Source organism: Poecilia latipinna, unplaced genomic scaffold (assembly GCF_001443285.1).
Source record: "Poecilia latipinna isolate Pla-1442-1.1 unplaced genomic scaffold, P_latipinna-1.0 Scaffold820, whole genome shotgun sequence".
NCBI classification, from domain to species: domain Eukaryota; kingdom Metazoa; phylum Chordata; class Actinopteri; order Cyprinodontiformes; family Poeciliidae; genus Poecilia; species Poecilia latipinna.
Window position 1 is genome coordinate 51,733 of NW_015113436.1, and position 15,498 is coordinate 67,230.

A 15,498-nucleotide genomic window follows, 5' to 3' on the forward strand; every position below is an offset into this window, starting at 1 on the left:
TTTTTTTTTTTTCTCCATGTCCCCTTAGGGGCTCCGTAGAAAGCATCTACATAGACTCTTAGTGTTCCTATTTGATGTTTAGCTTTTTTTTTCCACCGCTAAATATCTTTATTCTATGCTATCTGTATATTAGAAACACATGTAATCAGTGCGATCATCCCTGGATCAGATATATGAGCTTCTTTACTTCCCTTCCCTGCGCTGTGGGGAGGGCAGGGAGCTGAGGCAGATCAGACACTGTGGGATGAACATGTGCTGAGGATGAGGAGGAGAGGCGTGAGAGATGAATGGAGGATTACGTAACATAGCTCCATCCCAGGTCCACGCCCTTCGGCGTCCAGTGAGCTCCGACATCCTTTAAAATATTTATAGGCGAAGACGAAAATCAAAGTCGACTAATGAAAATAAGACGGGTTTGTGTGGCTCGGTGTGCGAATTAAAACCGGGCCTAAACGGGCCTGTTGCTGCTGGGAACTGCATTAGGCTCATATGCACCTGATCGGCGGGGCGGTTTTCTAATTTAGAGAAATTGAAAATAAACCCGCAACTGTATCTAAAATGAACCTTCCGCTTGCTGTTATCTCCAATCGCATGAAACCTTCACTGAGCTTAATAAAAGCCAAGATATCCGCTGAAAGGCGAAAAAAAAAAAAAAAAAACTGCCCGGGATCTGCCTTCGAGGCGCTTCTCTTACGGCGTGCCATCTATATTACAGCAGCGAGATGCCTTTCATTTTCACAGATCAGCTGAGCGCGTACAGAAAGCACCTACCTGTCCGGGGCAGAGTCAGTACGAGGTGTCAGATATACCCGTCGATGAAACAATTAGAGCCGTGCAGAGCATGGATATCATTATTTGATGGGCCGGACTGGCAGGAGATAACCGTCACTACAGCAGCAGCGGCTGCAGCTCGGCTGCTGAGGAGGAAACCAACGCGCTCTGACGGATAGCTTCTCTGACCAATCAGCAATGTACGCTGCTGCTCTTTCTGGCATTAGAAATCACCATGTCAACCAATCACGCCTTCCGTTTGGCTGTGTGGGACAACGCACTGATAACACAAATTCTTCCACTGACACACAGCATTTCTGTCACATAATGGGTGCCGGGAGGACTGAGCTGTCAGTGTATGCATCTTGATCAGCTGATCTGTTTACTGTTGGTCGTTTAATCTTTCACATTTTAAGACGTTTGTAGATATTATATGCAGCTTAACAGTCATCTAGAAATATAAAATTAGATTCTTGTTCCTTACCGCTCTGTATGTGTAGATGATCGTTTTCCTATACTGGCATCACCATCAAGGTTTTTACATAACCCTGAACTTTACACATGCCATTGTTTCTGTTTCCACGTGCAGACGTCTCACCTGCAGCGATTGGTCTCTTTTTGGTCTCTTTTTCACTGTTGCTTGGAAACCAACACCCACAACAACAAAGGTTAAATGGACACCACTTTCACTAATTCAAGTCAACTCATTCAGCTGTGCGAAAGCGAGATGCAACCGTTGTCTCTCTCTCTTGATAATACATGCTTAAAGTCACTATCTATCTATCTATCTATCTATCTATCTATCTATCTATCTATCTATCTATCTATCTATCTATCTATCTATCTATCTATCGTGGTGTCCATTTAGCCTTATATATATATATATATATATATAATTATATTATAATTATATATATATAATATATATATATATATATATATATATATATATATATATATATATATATATATATATATATATATATAAAATTTTTAATTTATTATATCATTAATGTATAACCTCAATGTATAAAATGTATTGAGGTTTGAGGATGTAACACGACATCCTTTGGTTCCAGGTGTGGAAATGCTTTGAAAAGGCGTACAGTCACTTCACATCCTAGTGAATATCATTAAGTAAGCAAAACAAGCAATTTCTCTCCTTGGTTGCTGTGGTGAAATCACTTTTATGGTCTGTGATCTTCCTTGTTTTGCATTGAGTAACAACGCTTCCTTTGTTGCTGTCCCTCTCACTGACAAATCCCTATTGTTTCTGGATTTAAATAATCCTCCACAGTGTATATTTCTTACACACTTGGTGTCCAGTGTGAACAGGGAACACATGTTCTTTCTGGTGCCTGTCCACCGGATGATCTAACTTTGGGGAATATGGGCTGCAAACAAGTTTTGTCACCTCATGAGGCGTTGCTCTGGTTTGATGATGACAGTTTCTTTGAACACATTGTAGCGTGAAGGCTGTTGAAGTAACACAGCGAAACTAACCCACTTCTGCAAACACACCATGTGAACACATATGCTGTCAAACTCTTAAATAACTGTGTGAAATTAAACATGGTCTGAAGCAGCAGGACTTTGCCTTTTTTGTTTTTAAGTATACATTTGTGTTGATGTCATCATAAGAGGCACAGATGTCGAACTGATCAGTTGGCAATAGTAAACATCGTAGCGGATAAGCAACAGTGATGCAGGTTTTGAAGTTCTATTTTTCGCTTCATCTCTGCAGAGCTGTCATCATGTGGTCTAAGTAAACAAGTACTCGAAGAGAGAAATTGATTTGAAATATCAGAATATTTAAAAAAAAAATTGTCAGGAGTAGAAATAAATGTGTAGGATGTTGTACTGAACACATTACACATCAAAATGCTGACAAGAAGAAAAAGTAAAATGCTGAAGATGTAAATAAACTGAAACAGCTTTTATCAAATGTAGCAAAATTATGCAACAGATGGAATCTCATGGAAGCAATCCAATTTGGGTTACAGGCGTGTTTCTATCTGCAAGCCTGTGCTAAATAGTTGTAAACAAACCTATAAAACTCAGGCTAGACTCCTCCTTACCTTCCCAAGCTCCTATATTTTCCCACAGAACGTGCCATTCAGGTTTTACCTCTATGTTTTCACCAGTAATACATGGTGTAAACACCTTTGTTTCACTAAGATCATAGAACTTTTTCAGAGTAAGACACATTCAAGTAACCACACAGTTCAGTAAAAACACTGCGACTGACATATTAAACTAATAATCTGCCAGAAGCACTTAAACAGTTAGCCTGGAGTTTAGCTTAGCTTGACTGAAGTTTGCTTCAGTCATCAGGTGCTGAAAAATCCAACCACTTTATTTTTCCAGTTTGATTTGTCCAACTTAAATAAATTCTCAGTACGTCCGGTCAGTTTTTTATGAAGTGGTGGAAATCTGTGCGAAAGTTAAAATTCATGATCATGATAGGATGCAACTCACCAGTAATTGCTAAAACACTTCACTGTTTACATATAACTCTGTTTGGAATATCGGTGTGTGTTAAAATCTTGTTTACGACGATTTTTATGATATAGCTTTTTTTCATTGATGCAAATGTGCTTTTACACACATATTAAGTCTGACTATCAAGTCAAAATTAATTGTGAAAGAATAACAAAATTATTTAGTTCTAATTATTTTAAAAATACAACAAAATCATTCCTTACAAAACGTTTTTTCTCTCCCTATTTTGGAGACAAATTAATTTAGCTTTAATAACGTATGGCGGCCACACGGTGTCAGTATTGTCAAAGTCTTTATTAACAGTTAAGTAACAGTTTTCAGCTTTCATGAAGATGTTACACCATAGTCTGCTGTTCCAAGAAAGGTAGAAAATACAAAAATAAAATTTCATCCAAAATTTGTGAGGTCAAAGACAACAACAGTCCTGCACAAACCAAAATACTGGAATTGAATCTGGTTAGTTGAACCCTTGTATCGTACAGTCAGTTCAGACATACAGCATTATCAACAGTCTGGAAGAGTGTTAAGTTTTTTTTTTGTTTTGTTTTTTGACATTGGTAAATATAACAACTAACTTATTACAAGCCGTTGCTTTTATAAAAAAAAATACAGTATTGTCAGCTGCCAAACAGAACTCCAGAAAAGAAAAAAAAGAAAAGTCAGACAACATATAAAACTAACCAGAGAAGTCTAAAGCATAATTACAACCAGCATCATTAAGATCTTAAGAGGTTGTCAGACAGATAGCTTATATCTCTCCTAAGAGCAGAAACAGGTTAGTTCTCGGTTTCTTTTATGGCCTCCTTGTTCTTCCTCACCTCCTGAAGCTTCTTGTCCTGTTAAACATTTCAAAACAACAACAATCACGTTAGTTTGCAAGTTTTACACAGAATTACAGATGTGAAGAAAGCAGATGCAGGGTCAGGATCTGACCTTCTCCTTGAATTTCTCGTTGAGAGCTGCCATCCGGGCGGAGCGGTTCTCTTTGTTCGCCTCCATCTTCTGAGTGAGTTTCTCCTGCGCCTGCTTGCTGAAGTTGCAGCTTTCCTCGATGGCCTTCTGGATGACCTCCTTCTCGTGCTCTCGTTTCTCAGCCAATTGTTTCAGAACTTCGGCTTCATGGCTCTAACAGAAAGACAAGAGAAGTCCTTCCTCATAAGTCAACACAGTGTAATAGCCAAGTTTATTTGATGCACTATTAGCCATTTGTGCTTTACGATACCCTGCGTCTTCCCTCTGCAGCTTCCAATTTCTTCTTAATTTCGTCAAGGGACGTTTCCCTTTTCCTGTTGGGCGACAGCGGGAAATCCACTTTGGCATCAGGGGTCGAAGGCCTCAGGATGACCTCAAACGCCTGACCCGACGCACGCTTGTTCAGCTCCTTCACTTGAATGTCTGTAAAGACAAGAATCTCATTAAATACTCAAATTATAACCTATCTTTTTCAATCGCAAACTTCAATTTCAAATTTTGTTTTACTTTCTAAAATGATGTTATTATCAAAACTTTTTTTCAGTCAATCTGTGAACTAGTTTGCTTCGTTTTCCAAATTCGGATCTGACATCCAAACCGAAGGAAACAGAAAAGTTTTAGAAAATGCCGGTCTTAAAAAAAAAATGCCACTAACAAGTGCATTCCAGTCGATTACACTTACCATCACAATTTGCCATTTTACGGAAAGATTGTCTTTTAATCTCCTGCAGAAGACAAAAATAAACTGAAAGTTAAAATCTTACAATTCATTTGGAGCTAAGCATTTGGGACAATACTCATTTCACTTGAAATAAAGCTGCATCTTAATCAGAAAGCTCTTATCTTACTGCAAGGCATGCAACCCTTTCTAACTTTGGACTTATATCTGCAACTGTTCTAAGCTCAGTGCAGCACTTGTAATGCCTAGGTTACTTTTAGAAGTACTCAAAAGAATTCTTGGTGTTATTTATTTATTATTACATAAGTTATTTTTTGTCATTTAATTATGAAATCCAAAATTACATCTGGGAGTATTGCAATCCCCTGGTTTTGTTTTAAATGTTATACTAAGTGACCAGGTTAACTGCTGATAGTGAGACCCTTGATCACTATCAGCTTAAGAATACTTAGGTGATCACAAGCAAATCATCAGACAACTAAAGTACTAATGTTAATAATTTGTGTCGGGGAACTTTGTAGGTGAATGATGATGAAATATTCAACTAAAATAAATATTTAGTTAATAGCGTCTATTGGGACAAATACTTTGGAGATGCAAATTTGAAAAGTTGCATGCACATTCCTTACACATACACACATATTTGGACAGACTACTAAAATTTGTTTATGCATATTGTGTCACACCTTACAGTCGCTGCATAACATTAAACACCAGTCAAAACATGTTCTCTGCCTCTCTAATACCACAGCCTGTAGCTAAATGTTTGCGTGTAGTTGCCCCGCAGAGAAAGGCAGGTTAAAAGCTGAGTACCCACAGCTGGAGGCTGCACACTCATTTGTGCAAAAATGGCGGGGAGGGGCAACACAACTGCTGCACTAGTTTTTGTTGTGTTTACTTAAAAAAAAAAAAAATTAAAAAGCTGGAGGCAGCATTTGCAATACCTAAAATATATAGATTTGAGACTGAAAATAGGATCATTTATATGGCAACAAAAAAATCAATTATTTGAATAAAATTGTGTAATTACATGTGTAATTACATATTTCGAGCTTACATAACAGAGTAACAAAAACGTTTTTGTCAATTAGCTCATTTGCCTACTGCATGTGGTTAGATACTAACAATCAATCACATAACAAAAAAATGTTTTAAGCAATTTTCAAAGTACTTTTTGTCATATCCTGAAAGGCTGCTGGTGAACAACGGCCATAACAGTTACTTAGTACCAAAAAGTGACTTTACCTACTCTGTTCAAAGCCCTAAACACTGAATAAACAGTCAACAACGACCTTTATCGCAGCCAAAGCTTTCCTGGGCGCTCATAGACTCAGAGAAAACAACTCAATGAGAGCAATTGTTCTCACCGTCAAGTGCAGCTTGGCTTGAAGAGCGGACCTTTTGCTACCTTTGTGCCTCTATTCAAACCGCCAACATCTGCACCTTCGCGCACAAACCTCTGTGTTGTCAACGTCAGAATAGACAGGGGTGTCTCATTGGTCCAAATTAGCCAATCACCGCGGCTGTTGCAAAGGCGAGCGCGCCAGCAGGAAGGCGAAGAAGGCCAGGCATCCTGAAGAGAGAGAAAAAAAATGGCTCAAATGTTTTTCTAAAAGTTAAACACAACTCTCCAACATTCAATAGTAAATAGAGAGTCCGTTAGAATTCCACTAACAGAAGAGTACTGATTAGTTCTGTTTAAAAAGCGGTAGCAATCTTTTCCTCAATCAGAGCCATGGTTTATTTATGTAACATTAACAAAGCTTATTTGATGCACCTTCATTTTTGTTTGGCACGCTGTCATTCTGGTTTATGTTTACACATGCACAGCAACAGCCAGTCACAAAATTGTAAAAGAAATTATGCCCTTAATCAAAGTAAGGTAAGTTTTAATTGTTTATATCTTAGACTGTGGGCCATAGTGAATTAATTGTAATATAAGTAGCAAAATAGAAATATATTCCATGATATTAAAAAATAATTATAATTTGCTGATATAAGTTTATATGGACTGCACAGTTGCACAATAAATGCTGTGGTTTTGCAACAAGGAGAGTCCTGAGTTCAAATTGCAGCCCGGGAATCTTTCTGCATGAATTTCACACACTGGTGTGTGTGTTGTTTTCAGGTACTCTAGCTTCCTCCTGCAGTCCAAACGTTGATCAGTTGTTCTGGCTAAATTGCCTTAGTTCTGAGTGAGTGCAAACATGGTTTTTGTCTTGTGTGTTTCTGTTTCACTGTGATGGACTTACAACCTGTGTAGTTTGTATTTTGCCTCCTACCAATAACTGCTGGAGGTGTGCACTAGCCCCCTCATGACAATGCACACATAAGTGGGCATAGAGATTGTAGTCGTGTGGAATAATGTGTCACATTGTGTAGTGTAATTCTGTCTGGATGTTTTACCACCCATCTTAACAGGGTTATAAATATTCTGGTTTCCTGTAGAACATGTGATCCAGACTCTTTCGACCAAGAACAGGTTAATTTATTGGAAAATCTACCTGACCACATCCTTCCTTCTCAGCAAAGTTAGGAGAAAAAAAAAAGATCAAAGTCACAATTCCTAATCCCAACAACAAACCTTAAGAGGCTAAAAAAAAGAAACTTTTTTGCACTATATATGTCCTTTGTTACAGGAAAGGGGGAAAAAATAGGAATATCCCTGAAATAGTTAATCAGAGTGCAGGAGTGATTAACTAAGCTGGAATCTTGAATGCCGCATTCCACAAACTACAAGCAATGTCAGCTGCAGCCAGCCAAGTGTATCTGCCACTGTCAAAGGGAAGAGGTGATTACAGAGGACTTGCAGTCAAGAGTGCAAAAGCACAGGCACTGATACTGGGTGGTTGTGCACAACAACCATTGCCATTGTTTGTACATTGTATTTTGCAATGACAGTTCGGATTCACTACCACCTCGGGCTGTAGACCTTTCTGTTGAATTTACATATTCTTTGTGTTCATGTTTTTCTCTCTGTTGGCCCTTTGAGGGACTGACAAGGTGTACCCCTCCTCTTCCCTATTAACAGCCAGTGCCCCTCCATCTCTAACCTGGACAAAGAGGATACCCTCTGAATCTCCCCAAAAAACATCTAGAGAATAACCAAAGCCTGTCAGCTCAATTGTTATAATTCTCAGGGGGGTTGTGCCAGTACCTGACAGACTTGTCTTTGTTAGCACCACTGAGCAACAGACTCTGAGCTCCTGGGACGTTTAGAGGGAAGGACAGATGGCAGGTTTCAGACTTGCTGTGTTCACTGTCTGTCTGTGGACATAAGGACACTGAAAGTGCTCTTCTTGGTCTTACTTCAGCAGAAAAAGACATGCACATCGGCTGTAAACATAGTACAGAGCCCAATATGCTTACTGCAGTATTTGCTGGTCTATTTTGTATACAGTCACAAATGGCAATTTAAAAAATTTCCAAACACATTTAAACAGCCTTGTGAAAACGTGTTTGTTTTTAACTCTTTGGTGCAAAAAACTGATTGAAAATTGATTTATTCACTGCATGTTTGTGTCTGTGCAAAACGTATTACCCCGTGATAATAACTCAGAAATAGTCCAAATCGTTTGGATGTATTTTTTATTTCTTTCCTTCTTACAGAAAGTTTCTGTTTATATTACAGAGTTGTGGTGCATTTTTATTCAAAACAAAACAATATAAAACTTCACATATTTCACAAAAACCTCACGACATTTTTCAATTTGGAAGTACTATGCCCATCTTTTAGCAACACTTGATAGAGATGCTTTGGATCTACAAAGATTTACAGAGCCCTCTTGTACACTGAAAAAAAAATCTTGCAGACCAATCAGGCCAATTGAAAATAATTTTAAATGTGGGCTGTGTGAGAATCATGTTTAATATACTTAAACATGTTTTGTTTTATTTTATTTTATTTTGTTTTATTTTATTGAGCTGATTAAACAAAAAGTTGCAAGAAATGTATTTATAAATTTAAAAAAATAAACAAATACATTTTGCGGCCTTGCAGTACTTTTATCTTGACGATTTTGGCCCTTATGGCGGAAACCTTGGACACTGTAGTGTTGGACGTTTGACTTGTAACCTGTCAGCACTTTTATTTTGAAAAACAACAAGTTACTTCCGGTTAGTTTGTGGTTTTGTCCAGGCAGTTCAGAGGAAGAAGGCACAACCCGAAACATTTCGACTCTTTAACGTGAGGAAATGGGGGCCTGTATGGCTTTGTGCTCCTTGGCCAGCTGTGTGAGTTTCTGTTTATGATAAAGCGTTATCTCACATTTTAAACACCAAGCTTTTTGTACAAGTTTGGTCAAAATGGATTTGCGCTAACATGACCTATCTACCTGACAGCTAAGGCTAACATTAGTCTTCCACATATAATAATTAATTAGTAAGTTAAATCGTATGTTAGCCATACTTTACTGCTCTGAAACATTCAGGCAGATTTTGTTTGAGAGGCTACTCGTCAGTATGACTGAATAAGGGTCCGAACTGAGCGAAAACAGTTCAACATATTTACCTGTACGTACACGTAACCTGACATTTAATGTTACAGTGTAACGCGTCCAGCTGTATGCTAATTTATTTCTCTTCAATGAACAGCAGCTAGTGGCCTTAGCTTAGTCAGTTTTTAATAAGTTGGATAAGTGGATGGTTGAAATTGTGAAAGCCTTATTTTAACAGGATTAAGTATGTGACAAAAAGCCAAGAAGCTAGTGCTATCGTGTTTTGTTGGCCTAAATTTACAGAAATATTCGCTGTGTTTTATTACGTCGGTGTGAGTTTGCACTTGTGATGTACTGGTAAATGACGATCTTGTTTAATTATTTACTAGGTCAGTATTTCCAATAGAACACAACAGGTTTATGATATCTTCTTGACCTTGACCTGCATTAAGGAAGTTGCTGTTGTCCTGGTTTTATTCATTTTTTTTTATTGATATTTAAACCCTCTTGGTGTTTTACCTTGTCTCCATTTATCTCCAGGCCTCATGTCTGTGTGGCTCGGCACCATGTCTTGTGTGTGGCTGCTGTCCATCCTCCAATAACTCCACAGTGACACGGCTGGTTTTCTCTTTCTTTTTGCTTCTGGGAACTATGGTGTCTGTCATCATGATCCTACCTGGAATGGAAACACAACTCCGCAAAGTGAGCTCCCACAGCTAACTTGTTGTAATGAGAAGAAAAAGAATATAATGATGGGGATTACACACTTTCATAAAATGCATCATGTGTCAAATCGTACAAATCTACATCTCATGCTGTATAGATAATAGATAGTGAATTTTGTTTTAGGATATCAGTAAAGGCGTTTTTATGCGTGTTGCACAGTTATCTGTTCTTTAGTGTTAGTCTGTCATATAATATCCTGGTAAAAAAAAAATCATTGAAGTTTGTGGCTGCCAAGTTTAAAAAATGTCAAAGGGTATGAATACTTTTGCACTTCCAGGTGTTGTATTTGTGTTGATGTTCCTAAATTTAAAGATCTGTGTACTGAGAGAGGCAGTTTATGTATCTATGAGAGATTTTACTTCATGTGTTTAATTTTCCTTCTGTAGATTCCAGGATTTTGCCAGGGAGGAACGACCATACTCGGTATCGAAAACCAGGTCAAGTGTGACGTTATTGTGGGGTACAAGTCTGTGTATCGCATGTGCTTCGCCATGGCCTGCTTCTTCTTTCTGTTCTCGGCCATAATGATTCGCGTCCGGAACAGCAAAGACCCAAGAGCAGTGATTCAAAATGGGTAAGAGCCCTGTTAGCTTTTTACTGGACACATCCGGTCAGAGCTGCAGTACTTTTTGTCGTCCTCATCATGCAGTTGTAAATTAAATTTTTTCTTCTTCAGATTCTGGTTCTTCAAATTTCTGATACTAGTTGGGATCACAGTGGGAGCGTTTTTTATCCCAGATGGAGCATTTAATTCTGGTGAGGACTAATTTCTATATTTCCCGTTGATCATATTTCCGAACACGTAGGTTAAGGTTTAAAACCTGAATAGTAAACTTACAAGTCATTTTCCTTTGTCTTTCACAGTGTGGTTTTACTTTGGATTAGTAGGATCCTTCATCTTCATTTTGATCCAGCTCATTCTCCTGATTGACTTCGCTCACTCATGGAATAAGATCTGGGTTGAAAATGCTGAGGAAACCCAGAACAAATGCTGGTTTGCAGGTGAAGTTTTTGGAAAACAAAAAAACAAAGTTTAAAGTTGTTATAGTCGACTCTACACCTTGTATTTAAAGTTGTGAAACATAAATATTTTTAAACGAAAACTGGGGCTAAAATCAAAATTTCCAGTATGCAGTGTAAAAGTTATAGAAATCAGCAGAGGAGGATGTATGTGAACATGCTGTAGCGTTCAACCACATTAATCAATAATACAAAAGGTGACCTCTAACCTGTGGAGGTGAGGAGATGCAAGAAAAGCTGACGGCCCTACCAGGTTCTCTGGAGTCCCTTATTAGTAATGATTGGTACATATAAAAGGTAAATGGTCATCCTGACCACAAGGTTCCTGCAGGAGTCATACCAAATGTCTAAAACATCTAAGCACAATAGATGAACATTCTAATGTGCGTACAAAAGTTGTAGTAGGAAGGTTCATCGTCTCTGTTGTGGCTTCTGACATGTAGACTGTGCAAACAATAATGATGGAAACAAATATTGACTAAGACTAACCCAACAAGAAGAGTTGTTGGAAAGACTGAAAGCTTCTCGCATTATAAATAAATAAATATGACAATTTGAATTGTATCTTCTGCTATGCAGCCTGATTTCTCTGTGGTTTTTAAAATTACCCCCAAGGTGTTTAAAATTAAAAAAAAAAAAAAAATGATACCATGATAAATATTTCTCAACTTTTCCCAAATAAAATTGAACATTGATCTTGTACATTTTAGCTGTGTAGGATGTAGGTCTCACATGTGGACAAGATTTAGATTTGATTTGTCAGTCCAATTTTATATATTTATTTATTTACTTCACTAAAGTGGTGTGTAGACTGTTGAGAGCCACTGCGTCTACACACTCCCAAATTAGACTTGTTTGTGCCTCACCTTGTTTCTCTTCTTTTCAGGTCTCTTGTCCTTCACCGTCCTCCACTATGCGCTGGCTTTCTCTGCTGTGGTGCTTTTCTACATTTACTACACGCAGCCAGACGACTGCACTGAAAACAAAGTCTTCATCAGCCTCAACCTCATCTTCTGCCTCATCATTTCTGTTGTGTCCATCTTACCAAAGATACAGGTGAAGTTTTTCATTGAGTCTTGGATTGTAGGAGAGATCTGTTAATCGTCCACCTGGTGTTTTTAGATGCTTTGTTTTCAGGAAACTCGTGTTTCCAGTTTGGCCAGTAGATTTTATTTTATTTTATTTTTTTTCCAAAATAAACAACTCTTTCCGTAAAATCCTCCATATCAAAGCAGTGAATTGCTAATGCTAACCACTTTGAATACTTTGCCCACTTTTAATGTTTGTGTTTTTGTCCTGTTTATTACAGGAAGCTCAGCCACATTCTGGTCTCCTCCAGGCGTCCCTCATTTCTCTTTACACCATGTATGTCACTTGGTCAGCCATGACCAACAATCCAAGTGAGTGCTAACCAAAGTCTCAATCCCTCCTCTTTCTTTTTTAATAAGTCATGTTAACGATCATTGTTTCCTACATGTGCTTGTTAACGTGCTGCAGCTTTTCAATTACGATGGTGAGTTCTAAATGTAGCATAATGCCTGACCACTGAACAGTTGTAGCTAATTTTAGTGGTTTTTTGTGCGTGATCTGTAGTTTCAGTGGAAAAACAAGAATGGAGAGTCTTGTGATGAACTTAGTTTTCTGCATTCTTTCTACACCTATTGCAGGATTTCCCACTGAAAATAATAATAATAATAATAATAATTAATAATAATCAAACTTTAATTTTAGTTAAAAAAATGTCTGTGGAGTAAAGTGGCAAATTAATAGAAGAGTAGAATAGTATCAACGTATCATCTATTGTCCATCAGTGAGGAAAGTCAGGAGTACCAAAGTGACAGGCAAGTTGAAGAATGTAAATTTACTCATAAGTAAAACTATAAAGCAAAGTGAGAAAAGAGATTGTTAAGAGAATGTAAAGGAAATCTTACTGCATAATAAAACAAAATTACTGCAGGTGTTAAAAATACCATGCTTAAATTTAGAAAAATGATTTGTAAAAATGTGCAGGAGATTAGGATAATTTAGAAAAATGTGGATGTATTTGTGCAGCAGACAGTCCATATCATGCACCACAGCTTTACTTTGAGTTCCTTGAAAGTTTTTGGGAGCTTTTATGAAGTGTGGTGGATTTCTAACAGTTGCGTACGTTAATATTCTCTAGATCGGAAATGTAACCCAAGCTTATTGAGTCTCGTCTCGCACGCCAACACCACCGCCACCCAACCAACTGCCAGCCCAGGCTCAGGACACGTGCAGTGGTGGGACGCTCAGGGCATCGTTGGTTTGGTCATCTTCCTCTTCTGTACTCTCTACGCCAGGTAGACATGACAGGACCTCATTTTAATTTGTTTGCCATGATCAAACTTCATTGGGAGTCCGAAGGCCATAAATGCACACAACATACTACGACGCTCATTACAGCTCTGCTCCAACATTAACTTAAAGCTTCTTTAAAGTAACATACATATTTTTGTGAAGTTTCTTTCTTTAAATGTGAAAACGTGTGAATAACGGACATCTTGCTTGCAATCCTCCTTCATCAGGGAAGGATGCTCAATGGATCAGTATGCAGTTTGCAACTTCAAGCCACATTGTTTTGTCTGATGGCCACAAGTGGGCAGTATAGATTAGTGTCCAATCTGCTTTAAAGCACGGCTGCTTTAATTTAGCAGAAGTGAAACTTGCGTGCAGTGATGCTTGTTGGGTCATAAACCTTACAACAGGTCTGATATGTCATCATTGTTCATGTGATTTGTGATGAAAGGACTAAGGTACTTCACCTTGCGTTTTTGGACATTTTAAACACAGTGGTGCGTTATTGTGAAGTGAAAGGACATTTAGACAAGGTTTTCAACATGCTTTTTTTTTTTTTAGCATGCAGTTCTATTGAGCCCAGTTTGCAGTGACATCACAAAAAACAAACTCCAGTCTGTGTATTGTCTCCCTTTGTGTAATTTAAGCTCAGTATAAATCCATCTGATCTGTGAAGAGCTCAGAGGTTTTGTACAGAAGATTGATGGCTAATCAGTATCATGAAGACCAAGGAATTCAGCAGTCAGGTCAGGGATCAAGGGGCTGATAAAGTGGGTCCATCACAAAATAATCCCATTAAAATACACTGGAGTTGGGCAAATATTAATATGTTCGAGGTGCATAGATACTTTATACACATTATACCATATTACTCAGCTTTAGATGGCAGCCAGCCTCAAACTGATCATTTAATGATCAGATGGTTTATATGCCTTTCATGTCTTAAAAGAAAAACAAAAAAAAACATTTTACTTTACCGGTTTCATCCTCTTTTGTGCCCTTCAGTATCCGCTCATCCACCAACGCTCAGGTGAACAAGCTGATGCAGACAGAGGAGGGCACAGGTTCCGGTGGCGAGGGAGTCGTGGGGAAGGACGGCGTGCACAGGGCTGTCGACAACGAGGAGGAGAACGTCACTTATAGCTACTCCTTTTTCCACTTCCACCTCTGCCTGGCCTCGCTCTACATCATGATGACGCTGACCAACTGGTACCAGTAAGTGTCGTTAGGAGATGAAAGCAGGTGGTCGAATGCGATGCAGTCAAGTGAAGCAAAGATGCGAAAATGTCGCAGTTAGCTATCGTTTTTCTATATTCCGCTGGATGGATATTTATGGATTGGGTTGAAATTTTAAACCTAAATATTTTGTACTCATTCAGTTTAGCCTTCAGTTTTTCTCCATTCTGCGTAGAACCACCAGATGGCGCCTTACAGCAACACAAATGTCAGATTGAATATTTTTATTCATTTAAAGACTTTCACCCAGCCCTGGACCTTTTCCTGAAAAAATGTTCAGATACACGTGTAACATTCTGAGTTGATTTTTAACTTGTTTGTCTCCTTGTGTGTGCCCTGTCAGACCAGACACCACCACACAAGCCATGCAGAGCACAATGCCAGCTGTGTGGGTGAAGATGTGCTCTAGCTGGCTGGGCCTCGGGCTCTACCTCTGGACCCTCATCGCCCCTCTTATCTTCCCTGACAGGGATTTCAACTAAGCACTCGATGTCCTTGACTTGTTTGTCCTTCCTGTTTTCTCCTTGCACACTAGACAATTTGAAGGATGCTATAAAAGGATCTACAAAGGGTGAAATGAAGACTTTGAAATATCTTTTTTTTTTTTTTTTTTTTTTTTTTTCGGATTTTTTGTCACCTGTTTTTGTGTTATGTTGTCTGAACGCTTCTGCTCGAAATAATCATTACAGACGTATGAAAGTTTACGCTGATTTACAGCTTGTTCAATAATGTCTTTGGCTTTTTCTTAATGTGATGGGCAATCCTCTGTTCTTTTGCGTTTATATTTTAATGTAAAATTTTAGACTCTGCATTCTTGTAAACACTCAGCAACAAAGCACT

General features: G+C 38.3%; 3 protein-coding genes across 3 annotated transcripts in view; 1 reads left to right on the top strand and 2 right to left on the bottom strand.

Annotated features, from left to right (window-relative positions):
- The window catches only part of paqr7b (progestin and adipoQ receptor family member VII, b), a 10,924-nt gene extending 9,964 nt beyond the window's left edge, over window positions 1–960 (bottom strand). Inside the window, exon 1 of the mRNA XM_015047316.1 lies at window positions 772–960. The gene's annotated coding sequence lies outside the window, so the exon portion shown is untranslated. The remainder of the gene's footprint in view (window positions 1–771) is intronic.
- A 2,586-nt stretch (window positions 961–3,546) lies between these two features.
- Window positions 3,547–6,389, bottom strand: LOC106956467 (stathmin-like). Its single transcript, XM_015047318.1, has 5 exons — window positions 6,292–6,389; window positions 4,928–4,970; window positions 4,496–4,668; window positions 4,207–4,398; window positions 3,547–4,109 (listed from the first exon to the last, which is right to left on the bottom strand). The coding sequence occupies exons 2-5, from the start codon at window positions 4,941–4,943 to the stop codon at window positions 4,050–4,052; spliced, it is 441 nt and encodes a 146-aa protein (XP_014902804.1). The 5' UTR covers window positions 4,944–4,970; window positions 6,292–6,389; the 3' UTR covers window positions 3,547–4,049.
- Window positions 6,390–9,028: 2,639 nt separating this feature from the next.
- On the top strand, window positions 9,029–15,251 carry serinc2l (serine incorporator 2, like). The gene is made up of 10 exons (XM_015047317.1): window positions 9,029–9,157; window positions 9,901–10,062; window positions 10,473–10,660; window positions 10,763–10,842; window positions 10,951–11,088; window positions 11,993–12,162; window positions 12,416–12,506; window positions 13,271–13,427; window positions 14,428–14,637; window positions 15,002–15,251. The coding sequence occupies exons 1-10, from the start codon at window positions 9,119–9,121 to the stop codon at window positions 15,138–15,140; spliced, it is 1,374 nt and encodes a 457-aa protein (XP_014902803.1). The 5' UTR covers window positions 9,029–9,118; the 3' UTR covers window positions 15,141–15,251.
- Window positions 15,252–15,498: the final 247 nt, after the last annotated feature.

Excerpts from the sequence above, each read along its gene's own strand:
- serinc2l (XM_015047317.1), top strand. The coding sequence starts at position 9,119 with ATGGGGGCCTGTATGGCTTTGTGCTCCTTGGCCAGCTGT. Across the intron at positions 10,063-10,472 it reads TGGAAACACAACTCCGCAAA|ATTCCAGGATTTTGCCAGGG; the intron begins GTGAGCTCCCAC and ends TTCCTTCTGTAG. Across the intron at positions 10,843-10,950 it reads AGATGGAGCATTTAATTCTG|TGTGGTTTTACTTTGGATTA; the intron begins GTGAGGACTAAT and ends TGTCTTTCACAG.
- LOC106956467 (XM_015047318.1), bottom strand. Across the intron at positions 4,399-4,495 it reads CTGCAGAGGGAAGACGCAGG|AGCCATGAAGCCGAAGTTCT; the intron begins GTATCGTAAAGC and ends TCTTTCTGTTAG. Across the intron at positions 4,110-4,206 it reads ACGAGAAATTCAAGGAGAAG|GACAAGAAGCTTCAGGAGGT; the intron begins GTCAGATCCTGA and ends AATGTTTAACAG.